Genomic DNA, 14,090 nt, shown 5'->3' on the forward strand with positions numbered 1-14,090 from the left:
CTTATTGCTGATGTGAAAGTTTCAGTGGTTTGGATAAAAGCTCAAGCCAGCCACACCAGACCCTTAAGCTAAAGCCTAGTCCAGAGCAAGGCCCTGTAACTCTTTTTAGTTCTCTGAAACCTGAGAGAGGTGAGGAAGCTGCAGAGGAAAAGTTTGAGGTTAACAGAGGTTGCTTCATGAGGTTTAAGGAAAGAAACTCCATAACACGGTACATAGTTTCCTATTCTTTTAGGAGCCAGGCAGTGTTCCACTGCAAGGATGTCCTATAGTTTATTTCATTAGGCTCCTATGGCTTTTTTTCAGTATTTTAGAATGGAAGATTTTGGTTGAAAAGTAAAATTTTGTTAGTAGAAAACTTGGAAGACTCTACTCTGAGGACTAAGAATTAAATGTATATTTGTATACACAAAGCACAATGTGTGTTCTCATGCATTAAGCATCGTAATATTTTGCTGTCTCTAAAGGAGACTGAGATGCTGATAGGAATGTCTGTCCCCAGTTTATTATTATTGTCCATTGCCTCGTTGGAGATCACTTTATCTCATTAACTCACCATGCCTGAGAAGGAACACATTGATGCTAAGTGTATGCAAATTAATACAGATGGCTCATATTTTAACAGCATCGTTAGGGATTCTACTTTCAGTGATTTTTATTTTTGCTGTTGATCCCTGGCAGTCCTTCAAAGCACTGGCTATTTCTTAATTTATATGTAGGCCTCACCGTGTGCCCAACTGGATTGGATGCACAGTTGATATTCAGGAACCACGTTTTTCAATCACTGGTTGTTTTTTCTCTCCTCCCAGGAATGCGCTTGGCCCTGGCTGACGCAGGCGACACTGTCGAAGACGCTAACTTTGTGGAAGCCATGGCGGATGCAGGTGTTCTGCGTCTGTACACCTGGGTGGAGTGGGTGAAGGAAATGGTTGCCAACCAGGACAGCCTGAGAAGCGGGCCTGCCAGCACCTTCAACGACAGAGTTTTTGCCAGGTAACCTGTGGACTCCAGCCACTTTGTACTTTTGAGTGGCTTAGTCCTGGTGCATTTTTAAGTTTTCCTTTTCCACCCTAAAATAAATTGGATGGTAATAATAGCTGCTTTTCTTTGAAAGCTTACTCGTGCCAGGTACAATGCTAATTACTTTGAATCCATTATCTGATTTGAGCCTCCCAGCAACCTTCTATAATAAAGATATTTTTAGCTCTTATTTTATGAAGACACTGAGGCTTAGAAAAATTATTTTATTAAATGCCATAAAGCAAGTCATTTCAAACTTGGGATATGAACTTGCTTCTGTCTTTTTAAAGCCCATTCTCCTAACCATTTACCATGCTCTCTTGCATCAAGGTAGGGCAGCATGGTTCAAGGGAAAGTAGATGAAAAAAAATGAAGAATTGTCATTTTCCCCCCCTCCAAAAGACATTTATCAACCTCTGTGTCTCAGGAACCATCCTAAGCACTGGTCTTACAAAGATGGGTAAGACTCGGTCCTTCCTTGCCTAGCAGGAGAGAAGACACTTACCCCACCAATTATAAGTGTAATAATAGGGGTTGAGGGACTTCAGATGGTGTGTGAGGTCTGGGTTTCTTGAAAAAGAAACAGGATTTTTGCAAGGAGAGGAGAAAGCCATGGGAAGAGTATGGTATTTATTTGAAATACAGCATGTGGAGGGCCGAAGTAGGAGGTGCACCAAGTTGGGGCCAGATTAGGCATGTTATGAAAGGCCTGCAGTGGCATGAGGAAATCTTTCCTGAGTATCCAGTGTCAGTTGCTTAGAATGCAACAGTCAAACCTGACTACAGCTTTAGTAAGCTATTTTCATGTTGCATTTTGGGCTTCATAACTAAGTTTCCATCGAGGAATTTTTAAGTAAGAACTTGGATAACGGTGTTGTCATAAGCGGGAGCTGTAAGCAGTGTCAGGTGACAGATGGGAGGGAGGCGGCAACAGGCCGCTTTGGGGAACACAAGGCGGTCTTGTGGAGCAGCTTCGAATGTTCCAGGCGTCGTTCTCATTTTACTGTCTGAGTGTATGCAGCAGGTTTTTATTCCTACCTGTACTTGCCTTCATACCCAGTAACCTTTTTTTCCTATTCAATAGTGAAATGAATGCAGGAATTATAAAAACAGATCAAAACTATGAAAAGATGATGTTTAAAGAAGCTTTGAAAACAGGGTTTTTTGAGTTGCAGGTATGCTGTTATTTTTTTTAGTAGCTATAAATTATGTCAGTGTGAATATTGTGTATTCTTGCCCCTTTCCCCTCCTTCTGTATCATAATAACTCACTTAAAGTGGAGACTAGAAATTTTGTTAAGAAATTTTAAAATTCTTCAGTAGTGTTGTAAATAGTTTCCTTCGGTACTTTTTCTGTTGTGTTCATGTAACATAATTCTGTTTCTAGTTCAGCTGTGGGCATTCATAAAGAGATTAAATCTAAAAATCGGTAATACTTTCCAGAAAAACATTTCTAAGTTGATAAAGAAATAAAGGCATAAAAAAATAAAGGCATAATTGTAATTGCTTTTAGTTTGAAAACAAACATTTTCTGAGGTTTTCCACAAGGTGTCAGTATTTCTTCAAGTTTGGCAGTTCAAGTGCTTAAAGTAAAAATGTAGCTTTACTCAGTCAGTTTTGTAAAATATCTCATTGGGATTTATGTAACTTGGTTTTCATAGATGTGGTTAAATGAGGATAAGTGAGGAGCTTAGCAGTGTGTCCTGTGTGTAGCCTTTTTGATACTTAATATCTTTTCTATATCCTGCTCAGAGCATTGCCCTTAGAATACAGCTTGAATTGTTCAGTTTTTATGTCTGTTACAAAATGTTTTTTCAAAACCTTTTTCTTGAGACTCATAAAACTGCAAGGATTGGTAAACTTTTACTTGGAAATTGTTAAAGCAATACCTTTAAAAAAATTCATTATGGAATTTTAAAGGGCTGAAAACTTAAAAATGCATTAAAAGAGAGATACTGAATTTTTTTCTCTTTACTTGTATTTTAAAGAAGTATGGGGAGAGAAATGGTAAATAATTTCAAATTTTATAGGCTGCAAAAGATAAGTACCGTGAACTGGCCATTGAAGGGATGCACAGAGACCTCGTGTTCCGATTCATTGAAGTTCAGACGCTTCTCTTGGCTCCATTCTGTCCACATCTGTGTGAGCACATCTGGACACTCCTGGGAAAGGTATCTTATGCATTTAAGATGTGGGCAGTTTTGATTTTTGTCTCATTAAATAAATGTTGTGGTAGTGTTGTCACTTAAGAGAAAAAGACTGAAAATGAGTATTTGAAGAATAATGCTGGATTCATCATCATAAATATTGCAATTGGTTAAACTGAAGCTGCCTCCTGTGTAGACAGATACAGCACATGTGTGCCTCTATATGCACACAGTGTATATATTTGAGAAACATTGACTATGTGCATGTTGTTTATCACCTAATTCCTGTTAGGAAATGTTATAATACATTTAAATATATTCAGATACACATTTGAATACATGTTTAACTAATATTGTCTTTCCAACTGTTTGTTAAAGAGGTGAAAATATTGAGAAAGATATAAATGTTATGAACTGCTTATAAACAAAGATAGAAGTGTATATTTGCATAAATATTCCTGTTTTAGATAAAATTCCTGGCACATATAGGGCTGCATATTCAGGGATATTATATTAGCATTTTTACTCTGAAGATAAATTTAATTATTTCTCCCTGGCTTGCAGATAAACAGATTGGCTGGTTTAATAACTCCTTTCCAACCTCATTAGCCAGGCTCCTTTGTATTTTCATTGCGCAAACAATACAAGATGTGCTCCTGGTGCATATGCCACGTAGCAATACTTTCAGTACTGGACGTATTAATAGGATAAAAACTGGGAGTGTGCATAATTTCTATAATAATGATTAAACTTAGGCAGATTGGCATGACATAATTTCCTTAGAAAGTGAGCATATGTGTGTGGGTATTAATATGCTCGTACGAATGGATGCTAATTAGAATGTAGAGTCCGGCTTCGCAGCTTGAGTCCTAGGGAACGTTAGATCAGGGGCCGGGGAAGTGTGCAGTGTGGAGTCATGGTGGGAACTTCGAGCTCACCAGTGCAGATGGCAGCCTTGGTGGGAAACTAATCACGAACATAGAGTAGCTGCATTGTCTAATCTTCACGAACCTTTCTTTGTTTCTGTTTAAAAGCCTGACTCCATTTTGCGTGCTTCATGGCCTGCCGTGGGCCCCGTGGATGAAGCCTTGATACGCTCCTCGCAGTATCTTATGGAGGTCGCACATGACCTTAGATTGCGCCTGAAGAATTACATGATGCCAGCTAAAGGGAAGGTGAAGTCATTTTCTTTTTAAAGGTCATTCCTGAAAAGTTACCAATAAAATAATATTTACCAGTAACGAAAAAACGAGGACGGCTTCCATGAAAATGTGCAGGGCCGTCCTCATTGCTAATGCAGTTCTGCGCTGTACGTGTTTCCTAATGTTGAAGGCAGTAATGTTATCTCCCAGGGGAGGGCTCTTTTCATTTTGGGTTTCGATGAAAGTGATCAAAGTTTTTTCCCCTTTTTTACCCTGTAGAAGACTGACAAGCAGCCACCGCAGAAGCCTTCCCATTGCACCATCTACGTGGCAAAGAACTACCCGTCCTGGCAACACACCACCCTGTCAGTTCTGCGCGGTCACTTCCAGGTGATGCTCTCAGCTGGCTCCCCCAGCCTTGGCATGTCCTGCCTGCCCTCTGTTGTTTTCAGGATGTTGACAGTGTCTTTCAGCGGGGAGACTGGCAGCTTTGTTTAATTACCTGTAGGCATGGGCATCTTTTGTTATCCTGGGTGGCTCCTAAATGGATGCCAAGGGAAAAGCTGCTCTTTTTCATACTTTTTGAAACTTTCGTACAAAAACTCACTGCATCTAGTTCTATGTAATTAAAGCTGTGGGGCTTTTTCACACATGCGATTAAAATTATGAAGAAAAACACTGAGATTCATGAAGCCTTAACCTTATTATGCTTGAAAACTTGAAGCCTGGCTTTTGATACATAATTAAAAATTCAGTTTAATAATTACCCATAAAAATGGAGAGCTTGATGTTGTTTTCGGCTCTTTTAGGTAAATAGCTATTAAATATGATAGCTCTATAGTAAGGAAACTCAATATTTAAACTTAGTTCTTTAAACTTAGACTCAAACCATGAAGGTACACTTAGAGATAGAGAGAGAGGGGGAGAGAGAGAGGAAGACGAGAGAGAGAGGGTGGGAGAGACAGAGAGAGGGAGAGACAGAGAGAGATTATGGCCAAAGCATAAAGTGATAACATAAGGGGAAAATTCTTAGCTTTGATTTCATGGACCTTTATTCGAACTTTACCTCAGTAATTTTTGTAGTTAAGAAATGCTCGGAAAAACTTCTGTGTTTGCAGAATTTGATGTTTTTCCGTCATGAACCAGTTTCTGTGGAGAGCTGCTTCCTTGTGACTGTGCGTGATGGAAGCCGAGGGGGCCTGTGCGCGGTCCCAGCTGCCGCAGAGGTGGGCGGGCGGCCAGCGGGGCCAGGGCGGTGGAACTGAAGCGGCTAGTGTCCCAGGCGAAGAGGAACCGTCCCTTTAGAGGCTCTGCTTTCGCTTAATATTCATTGACTAGTTATTACGTAGTTTCAAAATGACCTCATCTTTGGGTGTTGGGAATGATTTGCTTTAAAGTTTTTGTTTTCATCCAAAAGACTCAAAAGAATGTCAGTTTGTGATCACGAAGAACGTGCGTGTGCTGAATGCGGCACCTCTTTGTGACGTGAGGAAAAGGAGCGTTTCTTGCCCTTTCCTTTCCTCTTTCATCTGTATTTCAAAGCAACACATTGACAAGTAGAGAAAAAAGTTTTCCCTGTACCTTACTTAGTAAAGGTTAGAATGGAAAGTAAATGGATTATTGGAAACTTTGATTTAGGTTCATTCCCAGCCCTTGCCTTTGATACTGTGCCTCCACAATGGGGAGAAAATGAGTCACCCCAGACTCTGAAAAGGCCGGTTGCTTTCTCCTGTTACAGGGGGCAGCTGATGTTTACAGAAGGGAATTTAGATTCGGGTAGCACAGCCCTGGCCAGTGCGGCTCGGGGATCAGAGCTTTGGTCCGCGCATGGAAGGGTCTTGGGTTCCATTCCTGGGCAAGGGCACGAACCTGGGAGTCAGCCAATCGATGCATCTTTCTCTCACATCGATGTTTCTCTCTCCCTCCCCGCCCCTTCTGCTCTCTCTAAAAATCAGTGGGAAAAATATCTTCGGCTGAGGGTTAAAAAGAAAAATTTGAGTTCAGGCAGCACATTTAGGACTTAACGCCAGTGAGTGATGTATGATACAGGCACTTGGTTTGGAGTAGATACAAATAACACTGTTGTTAACACTGGATAGCGAAGCGTGCCAAAGCAAACCTACAAGCCTGTGTGACGGTTGTATGTACTTTTTCATTTTGATATAACTAATGAAATGCATCTAGAAGTTTATAAGACCATTTTGCTTCCTCACCAGATAAGGCCTAATGTTACATTCCTGGAGGTGCCGTTGTAAGAAAGTTAATGCTCAGCATGGTGCCCCTGCTTTTCTTTTACTCTCAGAATCGCGTGTTGTCTCGCTTTGAGGAGTAGCAGCGTCCCTTCTGTGCTCTTCCTTCACCTTTACTTCCTCGTGGCGCTAGGGCGGCCCCCTCTCCGCTGTTCTCCAGCAGCCTGGTAGAGGTCATTCTATGTCTGGCCAACTTCGTACAGGCACATCAATCCCCCATCATCTTTAAAATATTTTCCTCTACTTTCCTCTCCAACTCTTTATTTTTTAGAACAATAACGGAAAATTGCCTGATAACAAAAGCATTGCTAGTGAGCTGGGCAGTTTGCCAGAACTGAAGAACTTCATGAAGAAAGTGATGCCGTTTGTTGCCATGGTTAAGGTAAGCGGCGGGCCTCGTAGGGCTGTGACCTGGCTAATGGTCAGGTGGCCAGCAGAGGGAGAGGGGACGTCTCCCCGAGAGAGCCGCCGAAATGGCACTTCTCAGTGCGTGATTATGGGAAATGAACAACCGGATTTGGGGTTTACCTGTGGAAGTGCTGAGGACGTGGGGGGAAAACTGTTCTAGAAATGCTGCACTGAGTGATTCTCTTCAGGTTCTTCCTTCCCTTCTTTTCAGTGTGGGGAAGAAGCATATTCTTTTGACTCATATTAGAGTGTTGTTGCTAGATCCTCTTACTGGAACCAAGATCCTACATTTGTATAGGTTTAGTGTAACAGGATAAATGTTGTTTATAGTGTTGAGACCAGGGTTTCTCAACAATGGCTCCATTGATATTTCGGGCCAGATAGTTCTTTGTTGTGGGAGGCTGTCCTGTACACTACAGGGCTTAGCAGTATCCTTGGCTTCTACCCAATAGATGCCAGTAGAACCTCCCCCTCCCCCTCCTCAACCTTGACCAAAAATGTTCTTGAGACATTGCTAAATATGTCCCCTGTGGGCAAGATCAGCATCCCCCCTGCAGCTCCTCCATTCGGAATCATCGGGTTAGACTCTTACTTTTCTCCATGTACATAGCCAATCTATTGGATCCCTTGACAGAGAGAAATAGAAAGAAGGCTGTATGTTGCTTAAGATCTCAGGCTCTATGGTCCGGCAAATCTTGTTCCAAATCTTGTTTGCCTGTTACTTCTTAGTTTTGAGGCCTTAGGCAAATCACTTCAATTCTTTAGGCCACAAGAATTTCCATCTATAACATGAGAAAATTAATAGAACCTACCTTTTAAGAGTGCCGTGAGGAGTCAAAGAAATAATAGTTTTAATACACTTAAACATTACCTGTCAGGAAGTAGGCTCAGTAATTTTTTTTTTTTAATGTAAATCTGTCTTCCAGCCTGCTGGGCACATAATGGTAATTCTTGTACTTTATAGAGTAATTTCCGAATCTTCTAGGTTACAGATGCCTGCCTGATGGAGACTCAGGCTCTTAGCTTGTCCTGCATTGGAGTAGATTGTATTCTTAGGAGAGCCTTTTAAATCTCCTAGACTATCTGAACCTTATGGTATTTCAAGTTTGAGAAATTTAGAATTCTGGTTGACCTATCAAGTTACAGTATGTTTGCTGGTATGCTCCTTCGTCATCGGTCCCAATGGTCACATTGCCAGATCCATTGTCAATATATGAATTCAGCAAACCATCCCATTGCTGGTTGCAAAGACAGCTCATTTTGATGATGTGCATTAACAGAATCCAGAGAGACTGATTTGAAAAGTAGTTACATGAATTTAGATTCAAGAGTTGGCTTTTTGAAAAAGCAGTGCCAGACTATTTGAGTAGTAATATATTTTTTTCAGTAGTATTGATGATTTGCCAGGCATAAAAGTGACGCTGAAAAGTGTTTAATAACTCTGATAATAAGAAAATGGCTTTTTAGTATTTTTTTTTCATGGGAAAAGAAATAGAAGTGGATGGTAAATGAAAACAGTAACTATTTGGAATAATGTCAGGTTACTTTCACTCAAGTACAACCTGTTCTAGGCAGTTAGCTGTTTGTGCATGTGAATTGACCCTCCAAGGTTATATTTCGAGTTGGCAAATATTTTATTTCATGTTCAAGAAAATTAAGAAAATTGTTTATTATATGCTATAGGATTACCCGAGTATCCATATAGTATGGCTTTTAAAATTTTATTTTAAAATTTACCGGAATATGTTAGGGAATTTATTATTAATTCACTATTCTCTGAAATAGCTTTAAAGATTTGGTATCTTGGAAAATTTTATTACTATTACTTTTTTGGTTACCTGAAGGGATATTTTCACACATTTGTTTGGTTCTTTTGGTTTTGCATATTAAATCAGTCTAAATAAGCAGTGATAAAATCATATTTATTTTATGAATCTGAAAACCTTATCCTTCTAGTCTTTTCATTGCTGCCTTAATCTTATCGCATTTTAAATGATAATTACTCTGAGCTAGTAATTTCATTAACAAGCAGACATAGATAAGGGAAACTATGAGTCCAAGGCCTTTCCTTCAACTGTTCAAATTTGAAGATTTTATCAATTGAGAGGAATTATTGCTTTGGAGGAAATGTATTCTTTTCAACATATTCTTAATGTGATTTTGTTTTTCAAAACCATTTTGGCTGTTAGGAAAATCTGGAGAAGGTGGGACCTCGTGTCCTGGATTTGCAGTTAGAATTCGATGAACAGGCAGTGCTTATGGAAAACATAGTCTACCTGACCAATTCCCTTGAGGTAAGAGGGGCTGGGCATTGTAAGGACTAGTTATCTGTAGTACACATACCTAGTTCTTTTGTTTTATAATAAACCTTTTATAAACTTCATCTTCTATGTTTAGTAACTTTGCCAAGTATGTCAGTCAAATTTTTTTTTTTTGGAGGGAAAGAGAATGGACGGGTATAGAAGTTGCAGGAAGAAAAAATAATCTGTTGTCTTATTTCCCTTATCAATTATTCTATACATAAAATACTAGCTGTATATAGCTAGATTCCAAAATTATCTTTTAAAAAATGAGGATAGACCTTATATTCTACTTTCAAAATGTCTTATATTATGGGATACTCTGAATTCCTCTCCCCCCCCCCACGCCCCTTACTTTTACACCACAGATTCATAGAATTGGGTTCATTAGAATACTTGGTTCATGATATATTATTATTGGTCATGTTTTTAGATTTAAAATTTAAGAAAAATTTTTATTCTGGAATGTAAAGCTCTTTTTAATGAAAATGTAGTTGACATACAATATTGTGTTAGTTTCAGATGTGCCATGTAGTTATTTGACATTTATATATGTTATGAAGTGATCACCATAAGAAGTCTAGTAACCGTTTGCCACCTTACAAAGTCACTATTGACTATATTCCCTGTGTGTGCACTGCATCCCCTGCTTTTTAAAACTGATAATAGAATGAACTACTACTCAAGAACTAGAGTTCAGAACTACTAACTCAAGAACTAGAACATTACCAATAACTTTCACCTGTTCTTCCTGTCCCACCATCCTGCCCTAGTCATAACTTCATATATCGATTGTAAAAATGCTGTCTCTCACACAGTTTAGGCAGAAGGAAAGATAATTTGCTCTAGAAAAACTGTTAGAAGACTCTAGTGATAATGGAGACACTGAAGTAAAAAACAAAACAAAACAGGTTTAGAGTTTAAATAAAACTGTTTCATGAAATATTAGAATGAAGGATGCTTATTTCTAAATAAGCATTTTATGTCATGTAATTATAAGTAAGTTAATAATTAAATTAATAAGTATTAATAGACATCTATTTTAAGGCTGTTTCTAAGTATTCATATATATATTCATGGAGGTCAAAAACTTCTTGGATCTTTGGGGAATGGGGACACATTTAGGATCATCTTATATTCAGGCATATACAGTATATTATATTTCTGAGTTTATTTAAGTGGAAGCCTTTTCTTCTCAAATGCTAAATTTCTGAACTTTAAGTTCAGCCTTCTGTGCTGATTTTTTATTTTCTCTTATTACGGCAGGTAGATCCCAGATTTCATTATAGAAAATGTTAAATATGACTATATAAGTAACAGTACTATGAAACAGCTAAGATAAGAGTTAAATAATTCATCACAGATCTCACTTAATGTTTATATGGGAAATAATAAAATTGCACAGACCATTTCCTGTTAAGTGGAGAACGTAGCTTTGCTCTTTGGTGAAATGAGGTGATGATTAATTTCGGTCCTATTAAGTGATACTAATGACTTCCATTTCCCTCCTCTATTTAGCTAGAACACATAGAAGTCAAGTTTGCCTCCGAAGCAGAAGATAAAGTCAGGGAAGAATGCTGTCCCGGGAAACCACTGAATGTTTTCAGAACAGAGGTAAGGTGAAAGAATCTCACCGAATCGTTGCAGTTTAGAGCTGGAAGAGACCTTACAGCTCATCACATCTAAAACCATCATTTTAAAGATGAAGGAAATGAGGTCTAGAGAAGTTAAGTGATTGGTTTGGTCCAGGCCACATAGTATGTTAGAAGTGGGGGTGGATTTGAGGTTTCCTAATTCCCTGGTTGGTGTGATGCTCACCTTTCCTTACTTTGCTGTAATGGATGGCATCAGATGTTATTTGTGGGTTTAAAAAATAAAAATATGGTTTTCAAAACCTGGTTTTTGTTTTAAAAATCACAGTGGAAATTGAGATGTGAGACTTTTTTAAAAGTGAAAAGGTGCTTTCATTCTTTGGCTGAGTCTTGGTTTGATAATGTTGTTCAAGATTTTTTGGTTTCTGGCGTAAATGAGATTGATGCATTATCTTAAGTTATGCTGGAATTGATTTCTTTCTCTTATTTTTTGGCCATTATTGGTCAAGATTAGTAGCTTTTGGAGTTTGGAGGATTCTGTTTATTCTCCAAGAATCCATTCAGAATGGCAGCAAAGTCCAGTGGACTGCAGTTGTGAGAGTCCGTAAAATGCCCTACTTTTCTTGATAACCAGCGGACTTAGATATATTATGTTACCTTTACCATGTTTAATTGAAAACCCAGCAAACAGAAAAACTCCATTTTGAAAGAATGAGGTAATCGTGATGACGAGACTTCCTGAATTTATATCACATAATGAGTACTCATTACGTTAAGACAGGTGGCTTTTTAAAGTACAGTCCTTTGGGCCAGGGAGATAGGTGCTTGAGGTAGTGTTCCATATACAGATATGCTTCTTCCAGGCCACTTTCAGACATTCCATTGAGCTATGTGTACGTGAGTCTTTCACAAGACTCAGCTGCTTTTTCTTCACTTAAAATAATGAGCAGGGTCTTTGACTATATAGTGTATATAATGTGGGAGGTAGTATGGCACAGAGCTGGTCTAATCCTGGCTCTGCCTCTTTGGTTTTATGACCTTGGCCTCCTTTGTTAATCGCTCTAGTTCTCAGTTTCTCACCTGTGAAATGGGATCTTAAACAACTACCTTTTAGGATGTAAGAATGTCTCTAAACTGCCTAGAACAGTGCCTTCCACATAGGAGAAAGTCAAATAAATGATGGTAGTTGCAGAAGAGAAAATATAATTATTGCTGTTATTCATTACCAATATCTTATAAGTAGTTGTCATTTTTTATCTAGGCCTTTGGTTGTACGCATGAGCTTTGTGCATCTTTTCTTTCATATTTGAGTATCCTTTTGTCATGATTTTAGAATACCAGAATTAAATCTGTCTTTCATTGGACAGTAAAAATGTAGCAGAGATTCCTCTTTGCTCAACAGTATTCAAGTTTGATTTCCTGTAACAGTGATTTTCTCCTTATTTTCCTAAGCCTGGTGTGTCGGTTTTCATAGTGAATCCCCAGCCAGCCAATGGCCACTTTTCAACCAAAATTGAAATCAGGCAAGGAGATACGCGCAATTCTATAATCAGGCGGCTAATGAAAGTGGACCGAGGAATCAAAGGTGAGTAGTTGCCCTGCACATTTGGCAGTAGCTTGTGGATTTGATGGATTTTAGGCAGAGGGGGAGGAAGAAAAGTAACTGGCTTGCTACGGGACAGCTGTGTAACATCATGGGAAGATTATTGGACCCAGAATCAGGAAACCTGTATTTTCTTTGGGACATTGTGACTAGGTAGCTTGGTGACTTGACCATGTCACGTAAGCTCTAAACTGATCTCCCTTTTAGTAAAGTGAGGACACTGGATTACATATTTTTCTAAGACTCCATCTAGCTTTCAAATTGTAACAAGTAACTTCTCTCTCTTGGAGGTTTTCAGAATTAAGAAAGACATACCCTTATAGTCTAAACTAACTTGCCCAGTTGGGTCTCTTCCTGGGGAAAGAAGAGAAACAGAATAAATGTTATTGAGTGTGAGCCACGTGTCAGCCATTTAACCATTTGCACCACTATCGCATAGAGGGGGTTACTGTTCCCCTTCACAGATGACGTGGAGGTCAGAAAGGCTAAGGAACTGCCACGTTCATTCAGCTAGTAAATCCTCGAGCTGAAATTCAATCTCAGGTCTATCTGACTCTTTCTTCTAAAAAATGTGCCTACAAGGGCCTGCAGAGTATTATGCTAAGGAAAATAAGCCCGTCAGAGAAGGACAAGTATCACGTGATCTCACTCATATGTGGAATCTAAGGAACAAAATAAACTGACGAGCAAAATAGAGTCAGAGACATAGAAGCATGGGGCAGACTGAGGGATCTCAGAGGGAAGGTGCGGGTGGAGAGATTAACCAAAAAACTTATTATTGCATATATGCATAACCCATGGACACAGACTATAGTGTGGTGAAGGCCTGGGTGGGGGTGGGGTAGAGGGAGCCAATGATGGTAAAAAAGGGGACATCTGTGATACTTTCAATGATAAAGATAACTTAAAATAAAAAATAAATAAAAAATGATTCTCCAAATAAAATATATAAATAATTGTAATTTCTTAACAAGATTAAGTCAAGATCTTCTATGATTAAATTTAATACAATAATTTTTTGTCTCACTACCCAGCCAGGTCTAAGGCTGATCGTAGTGCAAAGGGAGTCAGTGTGTATATTATTTTTTATTCCTAATTATGAAGACAAATTAATGCTGAGATTCTCTGTTTTGCATTCTCTCTCTCTCCTTGATATGCAATCAAGAGGTAATCGGGGCACATTCTATCAGTGTAAACTTCTGAAAAGATATACAAATCCCAGACAGTGACCTAATTTATGAAACTATATTCGGGGTAACAGTGTGCCATTAACATAGAAGACTTGATACAGCCCTTTGGAATTCATTCTACCATGTTATTTTTTGTGCTCTTGAAGTCATTTGTTCTCCTTCTGTGGACACTTCTTTTTTTCTTTTTAAATATTTTTATTGATTTCTTGAGAGGAAGGGAGAGGGAGAGAGAGAGAAACATCCATGTGAGTGCAAAACATCGATTGGCTGCTCCTGCATGCCCCCTGCCTGGGACTGAGCCTGCAGCCTGGGCATGTGCCCTCTGGGACTGGAACTGGCAACCCTTCAGCACGTGGGATGATGCCCAACCGAGTCACCTGGCCGGGCTCTGTGGGCATTTCTTGATTAACTGTCATGTGTAGTGTATGTAGTGATCTGTGTGT

At 39.0% G+C, this 14,090-nt stretch overlaps 1 protein-coding gene across 1 annotated transcript in view; it reads left to right on the forward strand.

The window, feature by feature from the left end:
• Nucleotides 1–14,090, forward strand: part of LARS1 (leucyl-tRNA synthetase 1) — a 49,536-nt gene that overhangs the window by 31,745 nt on the left and 3,701 nt on the right. The window contains exons 23-31 of the mRNA XM_081136921.1: nucleotides 807–990; nucleotides 2,102–2,192; nucleotides 3,047–3,187; nucleotides 4,198–4,338; nucleotides 4,585–4,695; nucleotides 6,826–6,936; nucleotides 9,152–9,256; nucleotides 10,781–10,876; nucleotides 12,307–12,439. Of these exons, the coding sequence (XP_080993047.1) occupies nucleotides 807–990; nucleotides 2,102–2,192; nucleotides 3,047–3,187; nucleotides 4,198–4,338; nucleotides 4,585–4,695; nucleotides 6,826–6,936; nucleotides 9,152–9,256; nucleotides 10,781–10,876; nucleotides 12,307–12,439 (1,113 nt within the window). The remainder of the gene's footprint in view (nucleotides 1–806; nucleotides 991–2,101; nucleotides 2,193–3,046; nucleotides 3,188–4,197; nucleotides 4,339–4,584; nucleotides 4,696–6,825; nucleotides 6,937–9,151; nucleotides 9,257–10,780; nucleotides 10,877–12,306; nucleotides 12,440–14,090) is intronic.

The sequence above is a fragment of the Miniopterus schreibersii genome, assembly GCF_964146895.1.
Source record: "Miniopterus schreibersii genome assembly, chromosome: 4".
Lineage (NCBI taxonomy): Eukaryota > Metazoa > Chordata > Mammalia > Chiroptera > Miniopteridae > Miniopterus > Miniopterus schreibersii.